The 20762-nt window shown below is 39.8% G+C and overlaps 2 protein-coding genes across 2 annotated transcripts; one reads left to right on the forward strand and one right to left on the reverse strand.

The window, feature by feature from the left end:
* Positions 1-1127: 1127 nt before the first annotated feature.
* LOC113676363 (metabotropic glutamate receptor 4) lies at positions 1128-8092 on the reverse strand. The gene is made up of 4 exons (XM_027193019.2): positions 6676-8092; positions 4247-4577; positions 3512-3974; positions 1128-2813 (listed from the first exon to the last, which is right to left on the reverse strand). Exons 1-4 carry the CDS (start codon positions 7941-7943, stop codon positions 1939-1941), a joined length of 2937 nt encoding a protein of 978 aa, XP_027048820.2. The 5' UTR covers positions 7944-8092; the 3' UTR covers positions 1128-1938.
* Positions 8093-10121: 2029 nt separating this feature from the next.
* Positions 10122-20234, forward strand: LOC113676323 (uncharacterized). The gene is made up of 10 exons (XM_089214880.1): positions 10122-10468; positions 10601-10661; positions 11505-11534; positions 11661-11732; positions 12778-12879; positions 13448-13560; positions 14896-15002; positions 15442-15712; positions 16735-18177; positions 19286-20234. Exons 1-10 carry the CDS (start codon positions 10304-10306, stop codon positions 19520-19522), a joined length of 2601 nt encoding a protein of 866 aa, XP_089071006.1. The 5' UTR covers positions 10122-10303; the 3' UTR covers positions 19523-20234.
* Positions 20235-20762: the final 528 nt, after the last annotated feature.

Here is a 20762-nt window from a genome sequence, read left to right on the forward strand (position 1 = left end):
TTGTCAAAGATTTGTTCAATACTCAACGGTGGTATATCGGGAATCCTTAAATACCTGCATCTCTTCATGTCTTCGTAAAAAGTCATATTTTCTGCTGATTTCTCGCCGGGCATCGGAACTATATTCGGTAATGACTTCGACCTGAAAGTGACAGGTTTAAGTGGGATCAACAACTCTTCGGTCGGTGGTGAGTCGTCGTCACCTGAGTTCGTGCTGCTCTCGCTTCGGTTGGATTCCTTGCTTGCTTTTTGTAGACTTTCGTTGAATCTCTTAACTTTTTGATGGAGGGATTCCGCGCTTTCTTCCACGCGAATGGAAGGGACAACTCCAGCTGAGAATCGTCTTTCTGCGCAGGCTTGTCTGAGAGCAATTTCCTCGTCTTGCAGACGGCTTTGAGCAATTGTCGATCTCCTATGAAGAAGTCGTGGACTTACAGCTCCTGGACGTCCGCAAACAGGATAGGGAGGAGGCTTTGGACCAGCGCTAAGCCTGATGTCTTGTGAGGATTTGGATCTACGCAAACAAACACCTTCAGTCATGATCATCATTTGGCTATGAGGTCTCAACGCAGTTTCTGAGGCTATCAGATCGCTTCTCCGTCGCTGTAATACAGGGCTACGTGTTGGAGATGTGTTCGGGGAAGATGGAGGGGTCGGTGAAATTCTACCATTTTCCTTGAGACTTGGTAAGCTCAGTTTGTTTTTCTCCGTCTCCCAACGCACCATTTCCTTCTGTTTTTGCAAGTCCAGAGCCGCAAGCTTCGAGTTCAGCAGATGGTCTTCCTTTTCGTTTGCGATCACATTGTTAACAAGACGATCTTTTCTACTCCCAACTTTCTTTGCCATTCGCTTGTTCAGATCAAATCAGCTAACAAAAAAACCCTTTGACCACTAATAATTGTTCTGGTGAAAAAGGAATTCTATTCGATTTACGTTTACCCGTCAACCGAGGAAGACGAATTCATAATTTTAGGTAAACAACCGAAACTAAATATTTGTCCTCGGCAATTGTTATTCAGCGAAGACTGCCAGTTACTGTCAGCTAAAGTGCGACTATGCTTGTTCTTCGAATTACAATCAAGGATTTTAGTCTTAGATTACTGTATAAAGATCACGATTGAAACTCCATGCGAATCTAAAATCTTTTCACTTTATTTTGTCACAAGCATCCACTGTGCATTTCTGTCAAAAGAGATATCCGCATCAAAGGAAGTTTCTAAGATAAAACAATCAATGGCCGAATGAAATGAGGCAGCAATCTGAAGGGAGGGGAAAACTCTGGTCAGATGGTCATTCACTTTATACTCCTGTTGATTTCCCATCAACCATTGCATTGTTCGACAAGAAATTAAAGAGACAAACCAACGTCTGAGTTTCGAATAGAATTTTCTGGTAAATTACACGCACCTCAGCAGATTTTCTGACCGACTGACCGACTGACCGACTGACCGACTGACCGACTGACCGACTGACCGACTGACCTACTGACTGAGACACTGACTGACGCACCTCAGCAGATTTTCTGACTGACTGACTGACTGACTGACTGACCGACTGATTGACAGCCTGACTTACTGACTGACTAACTAGTGGACTGACTAACTGACTCACTGACCGACCGACTAACTGACTAGCCGAATGGCTAACTAAATGACTGACTGATGGACTGGCCAACTGACTTACTGACCGACTGACTGGCTGACTGGCAGACTGTCTAACTGACTGATAGACCGACCGACCGGTCGACCCAACGACTGACTTACTAAAAAAGAAAAATTGGCTGGATGAATGACTGGACTGGCCAATAGTTGACTGACTGACGAAGAAAGTATATTAAACAAAGGAAAGACAAAAACTTGGATAGATGGGTGAATAGTCAGTTTCAAAATCGATGACAATCAACCAGGTTAAGATCTCTGTCTTTACGACAGAAGTAAGCTCAGATAGTCGACTCCCTGCGTCGATACTCAAACTGCTCTGGAAAACTGTCGTGAAAAGTTGGAGTATCTGTCGTCAAATCAGGATCAATTTCGTCCTCGAATCGCACAGTGCGCACGCTCAAATTTGAATTACGTGATTCAACTTCAGGACGCTCACAACATCCATCTGAGTTCCAGGATTTGTGGAGATCACCGTTCGTAAGAACCGATGATATCTTTCTGCTTCTACTTTCTAGATTGTTTTCGTGGTAAGTTACGTTATTCCTCGTTTCTACCTGGCTGCCGCTGAGAGTTGACAAAGAACTTAGAACTGACGTGTTCGACCTGCTACTGATTTTCCTGTCGAGTTGCCCCTCGTCATCGTCAGTATCAAAAGCTCCCAGGCTGACTGTCGATCTGGAGTCCACGTTCTTCTGAGGACGAAACACGATCACGTAAACTTTTGGTAAAAACATACACGTGATCGTGACAGTATCTGCCACGATCAAGAAAGCACTTACAAGAATGTCTTTGTAGTACGTCTTAGTGCCGTAATAGGAAAGGAAAAACATCAGCACATCTGTGGAGATGGTTATCATGTTAAAAGCTATGAAGCGCGCTTCGTTGTAATTCCCGGGAACTTTCCTCGTGAGGAAGGCTTGATACGTGCAAACTAAAACCAAACCGCAATTGAAACCCCACCACAGTGCAATGTTGTAATTAGCAAAGGATGCAAATTTGCATTGAATGAAAGCTTCGTTTTTCATGTCAGAATAAACGACTTCTGTGAGGTGACCATTGGTAAGCACCAGAATGACGCATATGACTGTTTCAGTGAGAACAAAGCCGAGTATGAAGGTTACCATCCATCTGTCGCTCAAACATGGTGGGGTACCTGTAACAAATAAAAGTACTCTTTGTATTCTAAAAAAGGTAAGTATGAATTTTTAATAATGTGTACCAATGGTTTGCCCCAGGATGGAGGAGGGGGAGATAAGCAGCCCCAGAAAAATTTAACAATTCTACCCACCTTCCCCCTATTTGGATATCCAGTATGTGTCAAATTCCACTCCTGGGGACCAAAGATTCGGTTTCATGTGGTCTTTCACGATGGTAGTAAGATCAAATTTCAAACCCTAAAGCAGTGAGTAAATGTCAAAATCTCTACCCAAGGGGGAGTCATTTAAGTCAATTCGCCGTGGGTACCCCACCGTACCCATCCTGAGGCAAACTGTTGATGAGTACATTAGTCTTAAAAGTATTTTCTATACATCCTCCTCCTCGGTTCTGATTGTGCAAGGAAAATCAATTAGCTACATAAACTCACCGATCTAACAACCGCTCCTACAACAAAGTGCTAAGAGAAGGAGTAAAAAGCCACGCCGATCTGAAAAAGTTTGAAACACGAAACCTCGTGTCGCAACAAAATAGCTACCGAAGCCTCGCTGGTGCTGATCTAAAGGGGATTTGGAGCGCATGATACAAACAACCAGCCTTCTCCAATTTTTTTCGATGCTATCGTAAAGACTATCAAGTCTATTAGGTTAAACCGAAGAAAAAAAGGACAAGGAAAAAGGAAGTTATATAACATACCTTTCCTCATTGCATTTTTACTAAATATCCGGTGTATCCGATTTGTCTTAATCAGTAGTGTTCCCACCACGATACAGAACCCGATACTAAGCAAAAACAGCACGACTTGGCATAGAGTTTTTGTTCTTTCCAACAAAATCAAAACAGCCGCCAAATAACCCAAAGATATTCCAAAAAGCATGATATAGCTAAGGACTTTGCTGGACGCACGGACCACGTGTGTATTACCATGACGAAAGAAAACAATCGTGATAGACAACACGCCCAGACCACCTAGCGCTGCGACCACGCCAACCGATATACCGGCTGGGTCACTCAGCTTGACGGTAGTTGGAATTATGGGTAGACAGGCAGTGCGGTTCGCGTTTGGCCAATAGCGAGGAGGACAGCGCTTACATGAGCCGTTCACAGGATTGTGAGAAATCTCATTGGTGGAGCATGGGGCACACTTCCAACAGCAGCTCTGAGAGAAAGGAAAATCAGAAAAGGTTTTTTTTAACCATAATGTGAAGAATTCCGTTATGTTGGCCTGCCAATAAAGTGTACATATAAATGATTTGGCTATGACAAAAATAAGACAAATTCAGCAAATGATAAAGATATCGAATTGAAAAGAGAACAGCCAGAAAAGAAAGTGAATGAAGTATTTCATTATCTTTCTCTTCTCTGCCAAAAAGCCCGATGAAACTGGTTGAAACACGCTAAAGCCGGTTGAAATGGTACTGAATGACAGACCTGGTAACGTTCATCTGAAACCATCCAATGTCCTGGTGGGCATTGCTGACCGCAAAATGAAGTGGGCTCAACGGTGCTGTTAAATACCTTTCTCCATAACGTTCTCAGTTTTTTCAAGTCCAAGTCAAGAAATGACACATTCACGGGTAGATCAAGCACGTTGGACGTATTAGAGACCCAGCTCCCGATTGGTTCCCATTGTTCCGTCTCTGTGTTGACCACCGTGATGTCATAAGCACCCAAGCCGTTGCCATTAGCGTCGAAAGAAACTTGATCGCGTGACAAGCCTGGAAACTTGACATTTTGAATGCTTTTGAGAAAACCATCGTCCCTACAACAATAAAAGGTTGAATTAACAGCTATATGCCGAATAATTGAGAATAATGGATCGGTCATTATCTATTGCCTTAGTGGGATTTTGCAGGGATCATATGGTTTTCAGGGGGAACTGGCCGGGGAAAGGTTGTCGCTAACAGAATATAACGGAGGGACTTCACAAAATTACCTTCCAATGAGGGCGGATCATGAGAATGCTATAAAGCCTTAGAGGAGGGGGGGGGGGGGGAATGAAACAGGTGAGTTAATTTGTGACACAGCCAAAACCTTACGAGCCTCACGGCGATGAATAACGACTTGCTCCTTGGAAGACGTTCTCTTTCGCTGTCACAAACGATCAGAAACAGCGAAATTTTACTAAAAAGAACTGTTTACTAAGACCAGACCTAAGACCTAAGACCTAAGACCTAAGACCTAAGACCAGTGCGATTGGATTTTCAAACGTTGTGTGCTGTGGGCAATGTGGGCAAAAAAGGTCTTTCATAGCATTAGAAAATTTTACGAAATTAATATTCCATTATAAATGTCGCTTCGGTGAAAAACATGAATTATTATAAAACCGTTTCAAATCAATTACTTTTCCAAATCATCAATTTATCTGTCGCTTTTCTTTAACATACCTAGATGACGTTTTCGGTAAAAAGAAAATTTATTTCGATGGCAGACCGATTAAAACCTGCAACAAATGGTCAGGAAATTTGCGCTTTGAACAAAAGAAAGCGATACGCCAACTAAACTGATTGCTGCAGGAGAATAACATGAATAACAAATTTTACATTTTAGTCGCCCTAAAGTGTTATTTGGTCAGCGATGATAACAGCTGCTCATTGTTTGTGTAGGCTATAAAATTTACATATGATTTGGAAAGGAAAACGTATCACACAGCTAAATTCACAGACAGGTTTTATCATTACAGCTGTGTACAAGTTGCTCATAACTATTGTCGAGTTTTTTCAAAAACTTGGCTAACACATTCGAATGTAATTTATATTACTTCGTTGAGATCTGTGTTTGTTTGTAAATTCAGAATGTCAAAAAAAGGCAGCTGAAGGATTGATATGGAAACGTTTTTCATGAGCATTAATGCAACGCGAAGGTAAACATTATACCAACTAGAAAGTTCTTCACACATTGCTGTTTGCAGTGGCGGCACCGCTACAAGGCTCTCTACTTTTTAAACTTAATTTATTGTCTGTTTTTCCAAAGTTATCTCAATCATTCCTTATTCCAATCTTTTCCTTACGGGTTTTAAAAGGAAAGGCACACCTCTTTTCCTGCGATAAAAAAGGAAATTCGACAGAATAAACAATATTATCATCTTTAAAAGATTCCATTTTGTTTTTCTAATGTGAGAATTTTAATTGTGTGACCTTAGGGAGTAGCTGGCACCAACGTGTGATTGTTTTAGTGCTGCTTTTTGGCTCAAAAAGGTTTCAGGCACTTTTGATAGCTTTAGCCAATATATTCCAGCTACACGGCAAACTTAATAATGCATACATAGTATCGCGTTGTAAACTATGTTTATAAAATTTCGTCAAAAGTCGCTTCGAATTTTTAACCAAATTTTATAATATTGAAGGCATCGGTTAATTAACAAGCAACGTTCATTTATAACATGCAAATATTCCAGACCGGAGCAGTGCGGAGACAGGTAATTTAAACAAAGGAACGTTTTTAAGTTTCGCCATTCAAAAATTATCAATTGGAAGTGATCAATGCTCATGTGTAAAGTTCTTTCGTTTAAAGAGTTTCCTTTCGTTATGATAGACTAGGGCATTTCTAAGTTTTAAAGCATATTTTCTTTCGATAACTAAATCATTTTGACTTAATAAACTTAAACAGCAGACTAATGCACCCACAATTTAAAATGTTACGGGTAACCAACCGGAAAAAAATATGGAAATGTTTTCTCTTAAGTGAAAATCATTTTAAAATCGAGGCTAACTGATCCTGTTGTTTTACCAAGTAACGCACTTTCCCTCAGTTGATTATGAACCAGTCCCAGCACTTACCCACAAGCTAGGATGACTTATTCTAGGTATTCCCGCATAATATCTGAAGTAAAAAACTTCAAAGACCTCTTCACTGTTTACCTGTTCAAACTCGGAAATTCGTCGGCGGAATATTGGCAGCTTTTCTCTCGTGTGCAATTCAAAAGGTTGTGTAGACCATAGGCCGTTGCATACACCGCATCAATAACGTAAGGAACATACGTGGATATTTCTACAGAGAGGTTCAAATAATGTTGTTTAAACTCGTGAAACCATGGACATTGGCTCAGTTTCCCTGTTTTTAATACCTTGTGAAAAAAGTTTTCGAAGCCTTTTGTGTTTCCCTTACGTGGTGTTACGCCAACAATGCGTCGCAACATTTTGGGTGAACTGTTAAACCTGTTTATACGTCCAGCATAATGGTCGGTTGCAATAAAAACATAATCCTTCATGTTGAGTTTTTTGAAATGGCTCAAGATAAACTCTGTGTCTTCGATTGTCGTAAAAAGAAGCACCACTTTAGCTTTCGCGTTTTGCTTCTCTTGCATTTCCGTGAGGAAAGCCACGATTTCGCGAGAGTTTGCATGTTGTGTAAATGTTCTTTTCACTGCCAAACAAATTTTCGCGCCAGTGGAAGCTGAGAGAACATGATCAAAAGTCTCGAACGCAGATCGCCCATAGTCTGTGTCTGAATACAAAACGTGGACAAAATTCCATTTTAACTCACGTAAGAAATCGATGACAGCTCTTGCCATCAGGGTGTCGGAAGAAATCGTGCGAAGGAAATATTTGAAACGAATTCTATTGCTAAGGAGTCTACTCGAAGAGGAATAGCTCACAACAGGGACATAAAACAGGCCTGCGAGATTGGCAACCGCCATTGCCACATCGGTGGAGCCCAGACCAACGATGGCGACTGTTCTCGGATTGTGAACGACATCTAAGTCTTGTTTTTTCTCGCACATCGTATCCTCCATGTTATTCCTGATAAAACTAAAATTCAAACACTTCCTGATCGCAAAGTCAACGCTGCCACATGTGTCCTTAATGTCTGCACCGATGGTGATACCAGGAAGAATCCTCGAGTCGTTGTTGATTCGCTTAATAGCATACAACATGGCCAGGGCTTGCTCGAAGCCACGGGTGTTGAATTTCCCTTGGCACTGCTTTGATGTGCTGGTGTTCTGCGGAGCATAATGTATAGGGAACAAACCCGAAAAAATTAGGCTCCCATTTATGTAAAATTCGTTATGTTTACAAATTGCGTTTGCAGGATGAGATCCCATTTTGCCTGTAGCTAATGGCAGTGTAAAGAAAGACAATTGAACGAGAAAGTACACCAAGTATAAAAGGACACACAAGTGTCTCATCTTAGAAATGAATCTCAAAATAGCCAGATATTGTCAAGCTACGTAGTACGTGGTTCAGAAGATAGAGGTCAAACTGAAGTTTCTGGTGTACTCAGTTCGCCAGGTGTTAAAACATCAAGCAACATTATCTCAACCAAATTGACAGCGATAAGCCTTTTAAAAGATCTGCCTTCTTATTGGTTGGATATATTTCAAGTTCTTTGGTATTGAATCATGAGCTTAAATCCAAAAAAGGAAATTTTCCTCTTTGTTGTGGCAACTTTTTGGTTAAATTAATAACGACTTTAGTCACAAGTGACAAGTAAGTTGACGGTTACACTGACAAGGATTCAAATGGAAATTATGGCTCCTAATTTACGAGCGACCATAAACGATGTCCCTTTTAGACAACTACCTGAGATGGGCACACGATTCAGTTGACCCTGTGAATTTAGTATGAGAACAAACACAAACATCTCCCAGTGAAAACCATTACTTGTTTTCCAAGGCTTAGTAAAATGGTTATCAAATTTTTACTTGGCCGTTTTAATTGCTTTTTTCATTGGTCAATGTTGTCCTTCCTTTCAAAGAAAAACAAATGATGCACCTCATTTGTTTACTCAAGTTAATGTTATGCCGCAGTTCAACTTGACAAAAACAAAATATCTCTGGAACAGCTGTTTTTAGGCAAATTTGTTGATTAAAACTTCAGCATGATTGTCAGTCATTTGATGGAGTAATAAAAAATGATAATTAAAATGGCACTTTCTTTTCCCACTCCATTCGGAAACAATTAGTTTACCTTGTAAGTTCTTTCTCTATTATATCACTCACAGCAAAAACAACTCCACCTAAAAATTTGAGTCACAAGACATAGAAAAGTATTTATTTTACTTTTAAAATGAACAACGAACCCTTTTTCCCTCGTGCGAATTTCACATGTTATTGTTTATTCACATTTTTATAGAAAAAATGGATCTGAGCTTTGTATTTATTTTTCCGAACGAAACAATTAAACGGAAAAAAAAGACTTATCCAGAATGGCCTCAACTTTTTGATAGATTTTCCTGAATACGATATAAACTATTGTGACTATTTTGATGTCCATCGAGTGTAAAGGGAATCATCTCCTGCGAGTGATTTCAGTCAAGATCGCCTCGCGTTACAAACAGTTAATTAGGTTAACAGCGAAAAGGTTTTCAATGTTTCCGAATGCAAAATAAAAAATGAAATTTATAAGCGCGGTAAATGATCATTTAGGAGAGTAACTTGTTAAATATCTTATGCTATCAATATGCCCGCTTCCTTCCCTAGTGATGGCCAGAGCATTCTGGGAACGAAGTTGAGTATGGCGTGGATAGCGCGTTTGATATAAAGAAAGCGAGACTCCGTTCGTTTTACTTCACTACACGTTTTGATTGGTCAAGAAGACTCGTGCCTCATTCTCAACCTGTAGGATGCAAAACTTAAACCTGTGATGACTTAATGATTTGCGTTTCCCGGCAATTTTGAGGAGTTTTAACCCTTTAACCCCTTAAGGTGATAAACATCTCAATTCTCCCGACAGCATCGCCCCTGAATCAAACATCAGGGTCAAGAGAATATAGGAAAAGGTCGCCAATAAAAGAAGCACTTGATTGTTGAATAATTTCTCCTTGTAGTTACCATAGGAAAAGTATGGAGAACTTGCATACTGATGTTAGGGTGTAAATGGTTTATCGAATTGTACATCACTTGGCATCGCTTGAGAGCTAAAGTGATGACCGAGAGCGATGATGCAGGCTGGAGCATAGCCACACGATGGAATTCATCGTCACGTTACTACTCCATATCCTTCCTTTTCCTTCATATTTTCTCAGTCACCTGGAGAATGTTACAGATGAAAGCTATGATACACAAAGGAAATTGGCTTCAAATCACATTGAAATTGAGGGGCTGTATATATATGCGTTATGCTTAGCAACTCTACCCTCGAGCGAAAATTATTATTTTCTTGTCAATCCAGCTGAAACAATCACAATCGACCACTTCATAGTGACGACGAAGTGACTCCTTTTTCTTTTTCTTTTTTTCTTTTTTTTTTTTCTTTTCTTTTTTTTTTTTGCGTTCACTGACAGTTTGGAAATCCACTGTACCCTTTTGAACCGAAACGACCCGCTCCCAATCCATCCTGACGCTGATCGAGCCCCCGATCTTCTTATGTTGGTCAGCAGTTTTACCCCAAACAGTAAGGTTTCGGAGGTAGTCAATTGAGTATCCTCCGGGCAAACAAATTTATCCTTTAGTACAAGATATCACTACAAACAGCGGATGTAATGCTAGAAGGAGTCTTTTTACACGATCAATGAGGTGTTTTATGCATACTCCACACACAGTTAGCCATGGCGTTTCCTGTCGGTTCATCAGGTATTTTGAGTACCCTAGACCCAGATCTTATCGAGGACGGCAGAGCTGACATCTACAAATGGAGTGAAACTAGGCGGTCCAAGAGAAAAGGATTTAAAGGGAAACTCTACCAGTTTAAGAAATTGTTCATTGACAAAAGTGTAAGCAGAATTTGTTATTTCTTTTCAAGCTCTTCGATTCCCAGGCAACTGAATTACCTGCCTGAACAAGTCAGTTGTATTGCTATATTAAATTGCATTTTCGAATCTGTTCAAAATTATTTCATTTTGCAGATTTTACGTACTTTTGTATACAACCTTACAGTTATCCTTTTTCTACAAATGGTTTTAGCAGGTGAGAATAAATCCTAGAGACAATTTTCTCTTGTTTTTGTCATCATTCCTGAATGTTAACATGTTAATTGTGTGTATATGATTTGTGCAGTTGCAGAGCACCTAAAACACTTAAGTGTGTTTATGTCTGCGTTATGCATGAAATGAACAAAGAAATAAATAAACGAACTAGAATGTACAAGTCATCTTTTAATCATCCCCCTAACAGAGCCTGATTCATAAAGATGATAAATCAATTATTTATGAGATCATAAAACAATCATAGTTCTTGAAGAGTAAGGAAAGATTTCTGTAAAGCCCTAAACTATTTTACAACAAAGTTGTAGTCCCTCAGGCAATCTATTGTTTCCACCATTGTTTTCTTTATCCAAGAACTCTAAGTATGATGAAGTATAGGGCTGTGCAGAAATCTCAGGAGTAATTGCAATGAAATTCTTGTTTCTATGTCATACTGACTTAAATAACTATATACTGACCCAGAGGGTGAAAACATTCCCACCTCTTATGAGGAATGGCCTCTCAGGAAGACCAAGAACTCCAAGCCTACTCATCAGCCAGGTGGCCCACTTAGTTAGAACTGATCCTGGTGACTGAGGTGACTAGGGGTATTGCAACTCCCCCCCCCCCCTTTTCCTGGTGGAGAAATTAGCAAATTTCAGGTTACTTCCTGGAATTTCATCAGGTCTCCCAAACTATTCACTATTGCAAATTTATATACCTGGCTGAAGAGGCACTGTATTGTCAAGTGTGAAATTTTGTATCCAAATAATGATTACAGATTTAATTTCTCATGTGTACACAAGATTTTCTATTGATTTTAAAGTTGTTCTTTTTCCTTTATCAGCACTTGGAACATTTATGTGTCAGAAGTTAAGTAAGTATGCAACAAAATTTGTTGGTCAATTTAAAAGGAAAAAAAAAACAGGTCCTTCAAGTTCATGTTAGTATCCTTTGGGCATCTAGTTTCTCACTCACTTTTTTTTGTTTTTTCAATTTGTAGGACTTGATTTTGATGTGCACATGAGTATTTTTGTGTCACCAATTGTGTTCCCTTTGGCCTTTTCCATTAATGGTATGATGCAAGAATATTTCACTGAAGAAACGTAAAATGGTTTCCGTGTTTACATAGCCTGATATAAACACGTGGGAGGTTGGGAGAACACAAGATAAACGTAGGAAACCACGACATGAAGCGGAGTGGTTTCCAGCTTATCTCGTGTTCTCCCAACCTCCTAAGTGTTTACATCAGGCTATGTAAACACGGAAACCATTTTACATTTCTTTTATAAAATAACTAATGAAAGAGCCTCCTCTTGCAACAAAGGAAAGTGAGGTGCTTGTTGTTGTTGTTCATTTTACTTTTTGGCCGTTTCTTGAATACTGGGAAAATTAAACTCCAAAGAAAAATTGGGAAAATCTTCTTCCTTCCATTACTGTACTCAAAACAAACTTAAAGAAACTGAGTTACTGCTAAATAAATAGCAGGGAGAACTCTGTGAGAAGATTCAGTATGAAAACCGTGTTTACATACGTTCATGTAAAATGGTTTTATGGCCAATCAGAGCGTGCGTACTATTTGAATTATTTTATAAACGGCACTCTCATGCAAACCAAGCAGTGTCCATACTGATATCCTTAACTTAAATCATGAAACATTCCCTTGGTACCAGCATAGATTAAAACGAGAATCAAAATAAATCACAATATGGTTTAAGTCCCTCTGACCCCTAAGAGTGACTAGCATCTAATTTCTCCTTACATTATGCCCCTGAATCACACATACAGGTTATGAGAATCTAAGAATGTAATAATTACCAATTAAAGAAGCTCTTGGTTGTTTAACAAATTCTCCTTTTCACCTCTGGAAGTGTATAGAGAACATTAGGAGAATATACATACTCATGCTTTGATGAAAGGGTTAAGCATCTATGTATTTATTGTCTAGCTATTCAGTTACAAGTTTACAATGGTATACTAATAATCAGTAACACAGTTAACACTGAAATCAGAAGGTCTGAGATTCAAATCTGAGTAGGGACTCAGAATTTTTTTTTTGTTTGCACCATTGAGATGTATTTTTGACTTCTTTCCTCTACACTTCCTTTCATTTCTGTTAGCTGATTTCCAGCGGCGTGAGAGAGTACTTGAAGATCTAGCACAGTTTAAAGGTGCTCTGTTGATATTATTTTTTTGCCATAGGGATTGGCTTCATTCAGCAGGTAATATTTCTTAGTGCTCTAAGCAAGTGTTGTTTTTTTTAGAAAGGATCAGTATGATGGACACTTTTAATACTGGTAAAATTTATCTAAGTAACAATTTGATCAGTAGTTAGCTAAAATTACAGCTGTATCCCTAGGGTAGTTAGTTGGTTACTTCAAAAATGGAGAAAGTTTAGTAAAACACTCAGAGAGAGGTTTAGTGGTCTTATCAACAATGTGCTGCTCTAACAAACAGTCAAAATTTTAGTTTTCCCTCACTTGGTTTCTCACATTCTCAAGGTCTGCAACATAGTTGCCAATTGAAGATAGTTATGTATGAAAGTGGATCCACTTGCTAAAACTATTTTAGATGATAGGTAAATCCTAGTAAATTTAAGCTCTAAGAATTAGCATGATTATATTTTTTTTAAAAAAGCATCCTTTTCGATTGTGTGAAGGTGTAACAGGCTGTAAAAATGATTTTAAGAGAGTCATAATTTTTAAGACCAACAGTATTTTAAAATGCCATCGGTGTGTTAGCTTTTAATGATGGTCTTTTAATTGTTTACATTCATTACTGTAATTTCAGGTTTACCCAAAGAGTTTTTAAAAACTGTAAATAACAAGTTGAAAGGTCTGGTATTGAATATCAAAGAATTTTTGTTAACGGAAAAACATATCAGGAGGAACTTTATTCTCTCAGTAAGTTATGTTTGTCTATTACTTTTAACTTTAGAAAGTGTGAATTATTCGTTAATTGGTGGTAATTCATTGTCTATGTCTTGTGCCACCAAGTGTTACGAGTGTCAATGTAGAGCAGGGTTGTTCCTAGACAATACTCAGGATCGTCGGTAACAACATTTATTTCTGCATAGTTGACTTCTTGTTTTTATAGCACTAAGCTTCTTCACAAATCTCTCTCTCTCTGTTTGATGGAACTGTCGCTCTTATATACATAAAGTATAAGGATCTAGAAACTTCTCTAAAGAACTAAATTTAGTAGGTTAACAGGGTTTCTAAATTTGAATAATTATGTAAGAAATAGAACGTTCCAGAATGTTCTTTTTACCAGAAGGTCACGTCTAGATGACTTCGGGTTCTAGAATGTTCTATTAGAATGTTCTGGGACTTTACTTAGACAATTTTTCGTAACACCAAGATTAAGACATTTTTCAGAGCTCTAAAAAGGAAATTTTTGGCAGTGTATAGCTATTTTCATTCATTCTTGTCCTTGGGTTTATGTTGAATAATAGTCAATTTGGTCAAAATGTCTAACATTTTGAAAAAAAAATGTAGCTTTGTACAGTATCTCAAAGTGAGCTCAGGTTTGATTTTCCTCTTGATGATTATGGACTCTTTGTTAAAGAGTTTGATTCCCTTTTGGTTGATCTTATGTCTGACCTTGCATGGCATCAAGCTACAGGTCTTGGTGGTCAATGTGACAGTTTGTTTTGTATGGCATAGATTATGAAAGGAGTGTGTGGTATAAATCCCTTAGTGACTTTCAATGGAACATCTCTTTCTCCTTCTAGTTAACAAGGAAATGTAAGAAAACTTGGAAGGGGAAGTAAGCAGTCCATCAGAAGTCTCTTAGTGGCTTTTCCCTGCAATGCTTCAATTGTATTCTGAAAATCTCTGTCCTTGGGACAAAATTTTTTACAAGCTGCATCAATTCAAACCAATTTGATTTCAGCAGGAAATAGGGAAGAATTGTGTCTCACAGATTTCAAAGTTCCCAAAGTTCTAGAGATCCATTCCTTTCTCTCATTTTTTCTTGTCACTAAACGTTCGGGGGATTTCATGGGCAGTGATTGCTCATAAATATTTTCCCTTATTTCCCTGGGGCACTTCCATTAGGCTTGCATGTGCATGTGTCATCTTTTTCTTCTGTCACGAGTGCTGATGCAAGTGTTGGTGGCTAATGAACATATCAAGGAGACAGTGAAACAAAGCATGACATTTCAAGCTGACATAATGTCAAATGATGTATTTGTCAGCTATATTTAACTAGAGCTTATTTCCATGTGTAAATTTCAGGTTATTTATGAGGATTTAAGTGACATAAGCCAGCTGAATGACAAGATGAGAGTCTCAAGTTTGCCACACAATGAACCTTTAATAACCAGACTAATTCACTATCACAAGTAAGTCTTTGAAAAATAAATAGTAACACTGTTTCTCGCATAGAAGTATTGACAACTTACAAATTCAACATCATTGGTAGTGTTTTAATAAGTTTAAGAGAATCACAGAGCTTGGTGGGGAAGTTTGTTCATTGGTTTCATTTTGATTAAGTAACAGAACTTTAACCAATCAGACTCTCACTACGCAGCTGTTCGATTTCGAAATCTCTTGTATAATTACAGTTAAAGTTGCATTCCATGCAGTCCAATTACCTTTATTACTTACAATCCACAGTGTCCAATCAGGTGTCAAATTAGATTACAGATGTCCATCACGTTCTAGAAATTTCGTACAGGTTGGACTAAATGAGGCCTTTTCTTACATATTAATTCCAGCTTTATTATGTAAGGCATGATGAATTTTCTCACTTATGATACATTTTCAACTTACGATCCTAAGCCTCATGTGTCACGCATTTGAAAGACTGCGCGTGATCAGGGAATACCGATCGCCACGGACCATCCGCTCCTTCACCAAAGTGTTTATCTTCCTTATGCCCATCGTTCTCTCTCCGTACTATGTTCATATGGGTATCAAGTCGGGTAACACATGGAGCCCGTATTACATTGCTGTGCTGACATCGTTCATATTTGGAACATTACAAGGAGTTCAAGATGTCTTAGATGATCCATTTGACGGCATTAGTGAGGATGATATTAACCTTGGACCGGTAAGAAAGTCAGTTCAGGTTTTTTTAGGGGGGCATTCCCCGCTGTCTGAGGTATTCATAGAGCAATTCTTATGTGATTGTCGAAATAAATAAAGTTGTGCGTTGTTTTGCCTTTACTTTACTCCATGATTGGTTTAAAAAACTTCCACCACCCTCTCAACCAATCAGACGCAAAGCCAATTACGTAACGTAAACTTCCACCACCCTCTCAACCAATCAGACGCAAAACCAATTACGTAACGTAAACTTCCACCACCCTCTCAACCAATCAGACGCAAAACCAATTACGTAACGTAAACTTCCACCACCCTCTCAACCAATCAGACGCAAAACCAATTACGTAACGTAAACTTCCACCACCCTCTCAACCAATCAGACGCAAAACCAATTACGTAACGTAAACTTCCATCACCCTCTCAACCAATCAGACGCAAAACCAATTACGTAACGTAAACTTCCACCACCCTCTCAACCAATCAGACGCAAAACCAATTACGTAACGTAAACTTCCACCACCCTCTCAACCAATCAGACGCAAAACCAATTACGTAACGTAAACTTCCATCACCCTCTCAACCAATCAGACGCAAAACCAATTACGTAACATAATCGTCAGTCGTGTTTCACTTAGTTTACTTATTTTAGTTCGAGTTCTCATGTTTTTTTTCATGTGATCTTTTCCTTTTTTTCCGATTGGCTTTTGGGATTACTTCGGTTTTGGTATTACATGTTCGTGAGGACACTAGAAATCGTGCTATCCTTCAGAGATCTTGGGTTTGTCTCACAATTAGGAATTAAGGGTTGAGCCAAAGAATACAAATCTCCTGCTTTGTTTTGTGTTTTATTTGTTTTTAATTTGTTTGTCTTTTTATTCAAGGGATATAGAGGTTAAACGGGTATTATTATAGAATAATTTGGTTTTATCAAATGGAGTTGGTGATGTAAATTGGTCACCGTTAAGATTTTATATAGCTTGCGTTTCGTTCGCCCTTAATATTCTAATCTTTCTCCTTTTCGATTAGCTGGAAGACTGGACGTGTCAATCGCTCCTCACAGATAGAACAATTACAGTCGGCCGCTTTACAGTGACAACAAAAGGACAGGAGGGCAGGAAAATGGAGCTTAGTGATATTGATGAGGACGAGGGACGAAGTCCCATGCCCTCTCATCCCGTCAAGGTGCCACATAAACGAAAGTCTATCCTGAGAAAACCGAGCTTTCGTAAAGAGGAGCACTGTGAAAACTTTGCTCAGGCCCATCGAACGGCTCCCCTCTATCCGGCAGCCGCTTCTCGCATAGAGGATCTGACCCGTCGTGGGCTCACCGGAAGCACCACGATTCTTCCGGGGATGAAGTTAAAGAGATCTAACAGTGATACCTTAATGGCGAACGCCTCGAGCGCGTCGCTTGACCAGGAGTTTCGTAGAGCTCAAGAAGCAGACGGAAGTGGACGGGATTCAAAGAGGGTGACGTTCTTGACTGAAAGTCGGGATTTGTATGATGGCGACGATGAATCTGAACACGGTAACAGCGTTTTCGTTTCAACCAGGAGTCTCTCTGATCCGCCAAAATATTCGCGACCAACTTGGAGGTCAGATGAGAGCGAACCCTTGATCTTGCTGGACAGTAGGTCTGGTTCTTCCGACATGGGAACTAGTGCTCTTAACACACCTGATAGGGAGAGAAAGAACCTTGGTTTAGATTTCTACGAAGGACTTAATAAGTCTCCTGGTACAAGCTTAGTCGATGCTCGTAAGGTTAAAAAACATAGCAATCCACCTCTAGCGAATTTGTTTTCGGTAAATTCGGTTGAGTCAGCTGATTGTGCTGACGGACCAGTTCCTCCTAAGCCAAGCCAACCAATATCAATGCCTTCATCCTTACAAAACTTATTTGGTTCACCCCAAAATCAGAAGCTAGATAAACCCCCCTCTGGTAGCAAGTCATTTTCCTCTGAAAGACCACGCCCTTTCGCTCTTCCGATGTCTCCCTTAGCACGTGAAGAGAGTTCATCTAGTTCTCGTTCTTTTCCTGCACCTCGGGTCAGCCGCTCGGCTCCATGTTCACCAGAGCAAGAAAGACGGAACTCCTTCCGACAAATTTCCGATCCAGTGACCCCTTCACATGAAAATGCAGCCGTGCTTTCTTCAAAACCAAGAACTCGCCAGCGGAAAACATTAGCAAATATTCCACTCTCAAAAAATTCCGGCGATTCACCATCTGGAAATTCCAGATTTGCGGTTGATACCACATCACGGACTCCTACGGTGCAAGAAGCGGAGTCATTGTTGTCACCTTCCAGAAGAAAATCGTCATTCGGAAGTTCAAGACTGTTGGTTAGCCCTGATCCGCAGGCCCCTGCGGTAAACAATTCAGCGCAAGTTGCTCAGGCTCCTTTGGCAGATGAAAATTTTTCAACAGAAACCCCGGCACCTTCTAAACCTGTAAATACGCCGATATCGAGGGTGAGTGTTTTTCAGTCTGCCTTAAAATGACGCATCGACCGCTTCAGCGGTCGGTTGTCGTGCCGAACATTGGTGCTCATTCTCCCGCAAACTCGAAGGAACTCGTAATTTGGGACCGTTCATCACTTATCGCCTGAGGGATTGGGAAATGTTAGTTGTGTCATGACAAAATTTACCTGATTCCCCCATAAGGCTCTGCAGTACTCCTATAATCTTCACTCATTGGTAGTTACTGACAGTCGATTTTCTACAGTCACCCCTTGGTACTCTCCCTCCGTTCCTCCTGAAAACAATGCCATCCCCCCCTAAAAAATACTCCGTTCCCTCACTCCCCTCACTCCCCTCACTCCCCTCACTCCCCTCACTCCCCTCACTCCCCTCCTCCCTTTCAGGGATAAGTATTGACCATTCCCTAATAAATTTTGGTCACCTTCTGTACGTCTTAGTTTATTTTAAATGAGGTCTCCTGATGGCCTAGAATTCCCAAAAGTACAGAAACTATCGTCAGAAATATTGGTAAGGGGGACTTTCGAATCCTAATTTCAGTGAGGCGCACTTGGGAAATGAAAAACCTCAAAATGTAGACTCACGTCAATCTTTCAGTCCTATGATCAGGAAGTTTATTCTCCTAAGTGATGGTTATACAATTCTTTATTGTATACTCAGGAGAATCTGGCGTTATATCAATATAATGTCGCCCAGATGGTAATTTTCTCAACTCTCATTACTCGCTCTCCTGGGAGTGAAACGGTTTGCTCTTGTTCGTCGTCATTAGGAATGTGGTTCTTTCCAGTATTGAACTGGAAGTATCCAAATTTTCCATACTGTACTCTATACATTTCCTAATTAAAGGAGAATTTGTTTAAGAATCAAGAGTTTCTTTAATTTGAGATCATTTCCTTTATTCTCATGGCCTTTATGTGTGATTCAGGGGTGATATTTTAAGGAGAAATTAGATGCTAGTCAGCTTATGGTTGCTACTCCAAGGGTGAAGGGGTTACCTGTTTCAGGTATGATTTTTACATATCCCTCTAGGATTAGGAAGTGGGATAAAGGATTAAACATTATCCAGAAACTATGCCACTGATAATATTCTTTTCCTTTGCAGTTCAATGTTGCAAAACGATCAAACAGTGTTATTGATTCTGAGAGGGAAGACAAACCCCTTGTGTCGTCGAATATCCCAAATTACGGGTTGACGGACTCCTCCCCTCCGTCAAGATTCAAAGTAAACAGTCCACAAAAAATATCACAAGAGACTAAGCAACAGAGCGAGGATGAAGAGGAACCGGATTCGTTTCAACTCTTAACTGTTGATGGTGGTAGTACCGAGGTTTTCATTTAGTACCGTAAGGAGTCAAGTACTAGTCAAACGAGAGATAAGGGCCCAGTCTAAGTTCTTGGATTGGGATCAAAATATACGGCAAGGCCTAGGTCGGAGATCCAACGAAAGTTTTGTTAAACGCTGATCTTGAATTCTTTCAAGAGGATGATAACGTGCTTCGTTTCCCAGTGTAGAGGGAAAAATTTCTCGGTGACCTCTGATTCCTCAAAGTCGTGCGATTGCACTGTTTACTCATCATAGGGGTGAACTGAAAGTTTTTCTTTCTTCTCCCTTCCCTTCCCTCCCCCCCCCCCCCCTTTCCCACCCGTGGGGAGGTTCATTAGAGCGTTAAAGACATTTCACCACAGGCATTGATTTGATTCAGGTTGAAATCAGTCGGAGATGGTTATAATAATTACCGGAAGTCATCAGCTATTTTGTTCACGAAAGTTTTTTAAATGAAATTGTTGCCAAACCTGATTTGGGATATTTTGATGTTTTTTTGAGAGGTTTATTTGGCCAAAAGTTGTGAGATGACTGTGGCATCAGCTGATGTTAAATAGTTACGAATGCAAATTCCAGTCAGATGTTCGTGCAGACATTTTTTAGGAGTCCAATAAGAGCAATATAGGAGATATTTTTTTGTACTTAAGCTTTTCCAAACTATTTTCTTAATTTCTTCGAGAAGGTGGCTATTTCGGCTTGAAGTTGTAATAAAACGTAAAGCTAAAAGTTAACCCGGCCATCTGTAAAGGTATTCAACCTACGGCCATCTTGTTCCTATAGCGACTGGAAGAAACATCGGCTTGCAGCGAGAAATGTCGATATCTCTGATTACTAATCATTGTGCAAAATGACATTTCCTCGAAATTTCATGATGAAGGATTTTGAAGTAATCCCATAAATTGTCCGAATTTCGTGCCATGGGAAAAGACCCAGGGTTAGGCCCTTTTAGGAAAAGTAACCCTCAGCTTAGATGACTCAAGTATAGGTCCGCAATGATTAAAATTCCCGAAGGAAAATATAAAACGTACGTGACATAATTTGCGACTACTTTAGGGACTGATTATTACTTATCGCCGGAGGGGGGAGGGGGGATGGAGGATTTTGTTTGTGTCACGATAAAATGTGGCTGATCCTTCATTAGGCTCTGTGATGCTCTCATGAACCCCACTCTCCCTCTCTCCTTTTATTGGCAGTCAAAGTTGGTGACGACTGATCCCCCTCTGCCCCCCTCCCAAAAAAGAATCCTCCACCCTCC

The sequence above is a fragment of the Pocillopora damicornis genome, chromosome 8, assembly GCF_964200805.1.
Source record: "Pocillopora damicornis chromosome 8, jaPocDami1.2, whole genome shotgun sequence".
Taxonomy (NCBI): domain Eukaryota; kingdom Metazoa; phylum Cnidaria; class Anthozoa; order Scleractinia; family Pocilloporidae; genus Pocillopora; species Pocillopora damicornis.

What these genes read in the sequence shown, in the direction of transcription:
- LOC113676363 (XM_027193019.2), bottom strand. Translation starts at nt 7,943, where the DNA reads ATGAGACACTTGTGTGTCCTTTTATACTTGGTGTACTTTCTCGTTCAA. An exon ending in TTTCAGATGAACGTTACCAG is followed by an intron (nt 3,975 to 4,246) that starts GTCTGTCATTCA and finishes CCTTTCTCTCAG; the next exon opens with AGCTGCTGTTGGAAGTGTGC. An exon ending in TAAAAATGCAATGAGGAAAG is followed by an intron (nt 2,814 to 3,511) that starts GTATGTTATATA and finishes TATTTGTTACAG; the next exon opens with GTACCCCACCATGTTTGAGC.
- LOC113676323 (XM_089214880.1), top strand. Translation starts at nt 10,304, where the DNA reads ATGGCGTTTCCTGTCGGTTCATCAGGTATTTTGAGTACCCTAGACCCA. An exon ending in ATTTATGTGTCAGAAGTTAA is followed by an intron (nt 11,535 to 11,660) that starts GTAAGTATGCAA and finishes TTCAATTTGTAG; the next exon opens with GACTTGATTTTGATGTGCAC. An exon ending in ATGATATTAACCTTGGACCG is followed by an intron (nt 15,713 to 16,734) that starts GTAAGAAAGTCA and finishes CTTTTCGATTAG; the next exon opens with CTGGAAGACTGGACGTGTCA.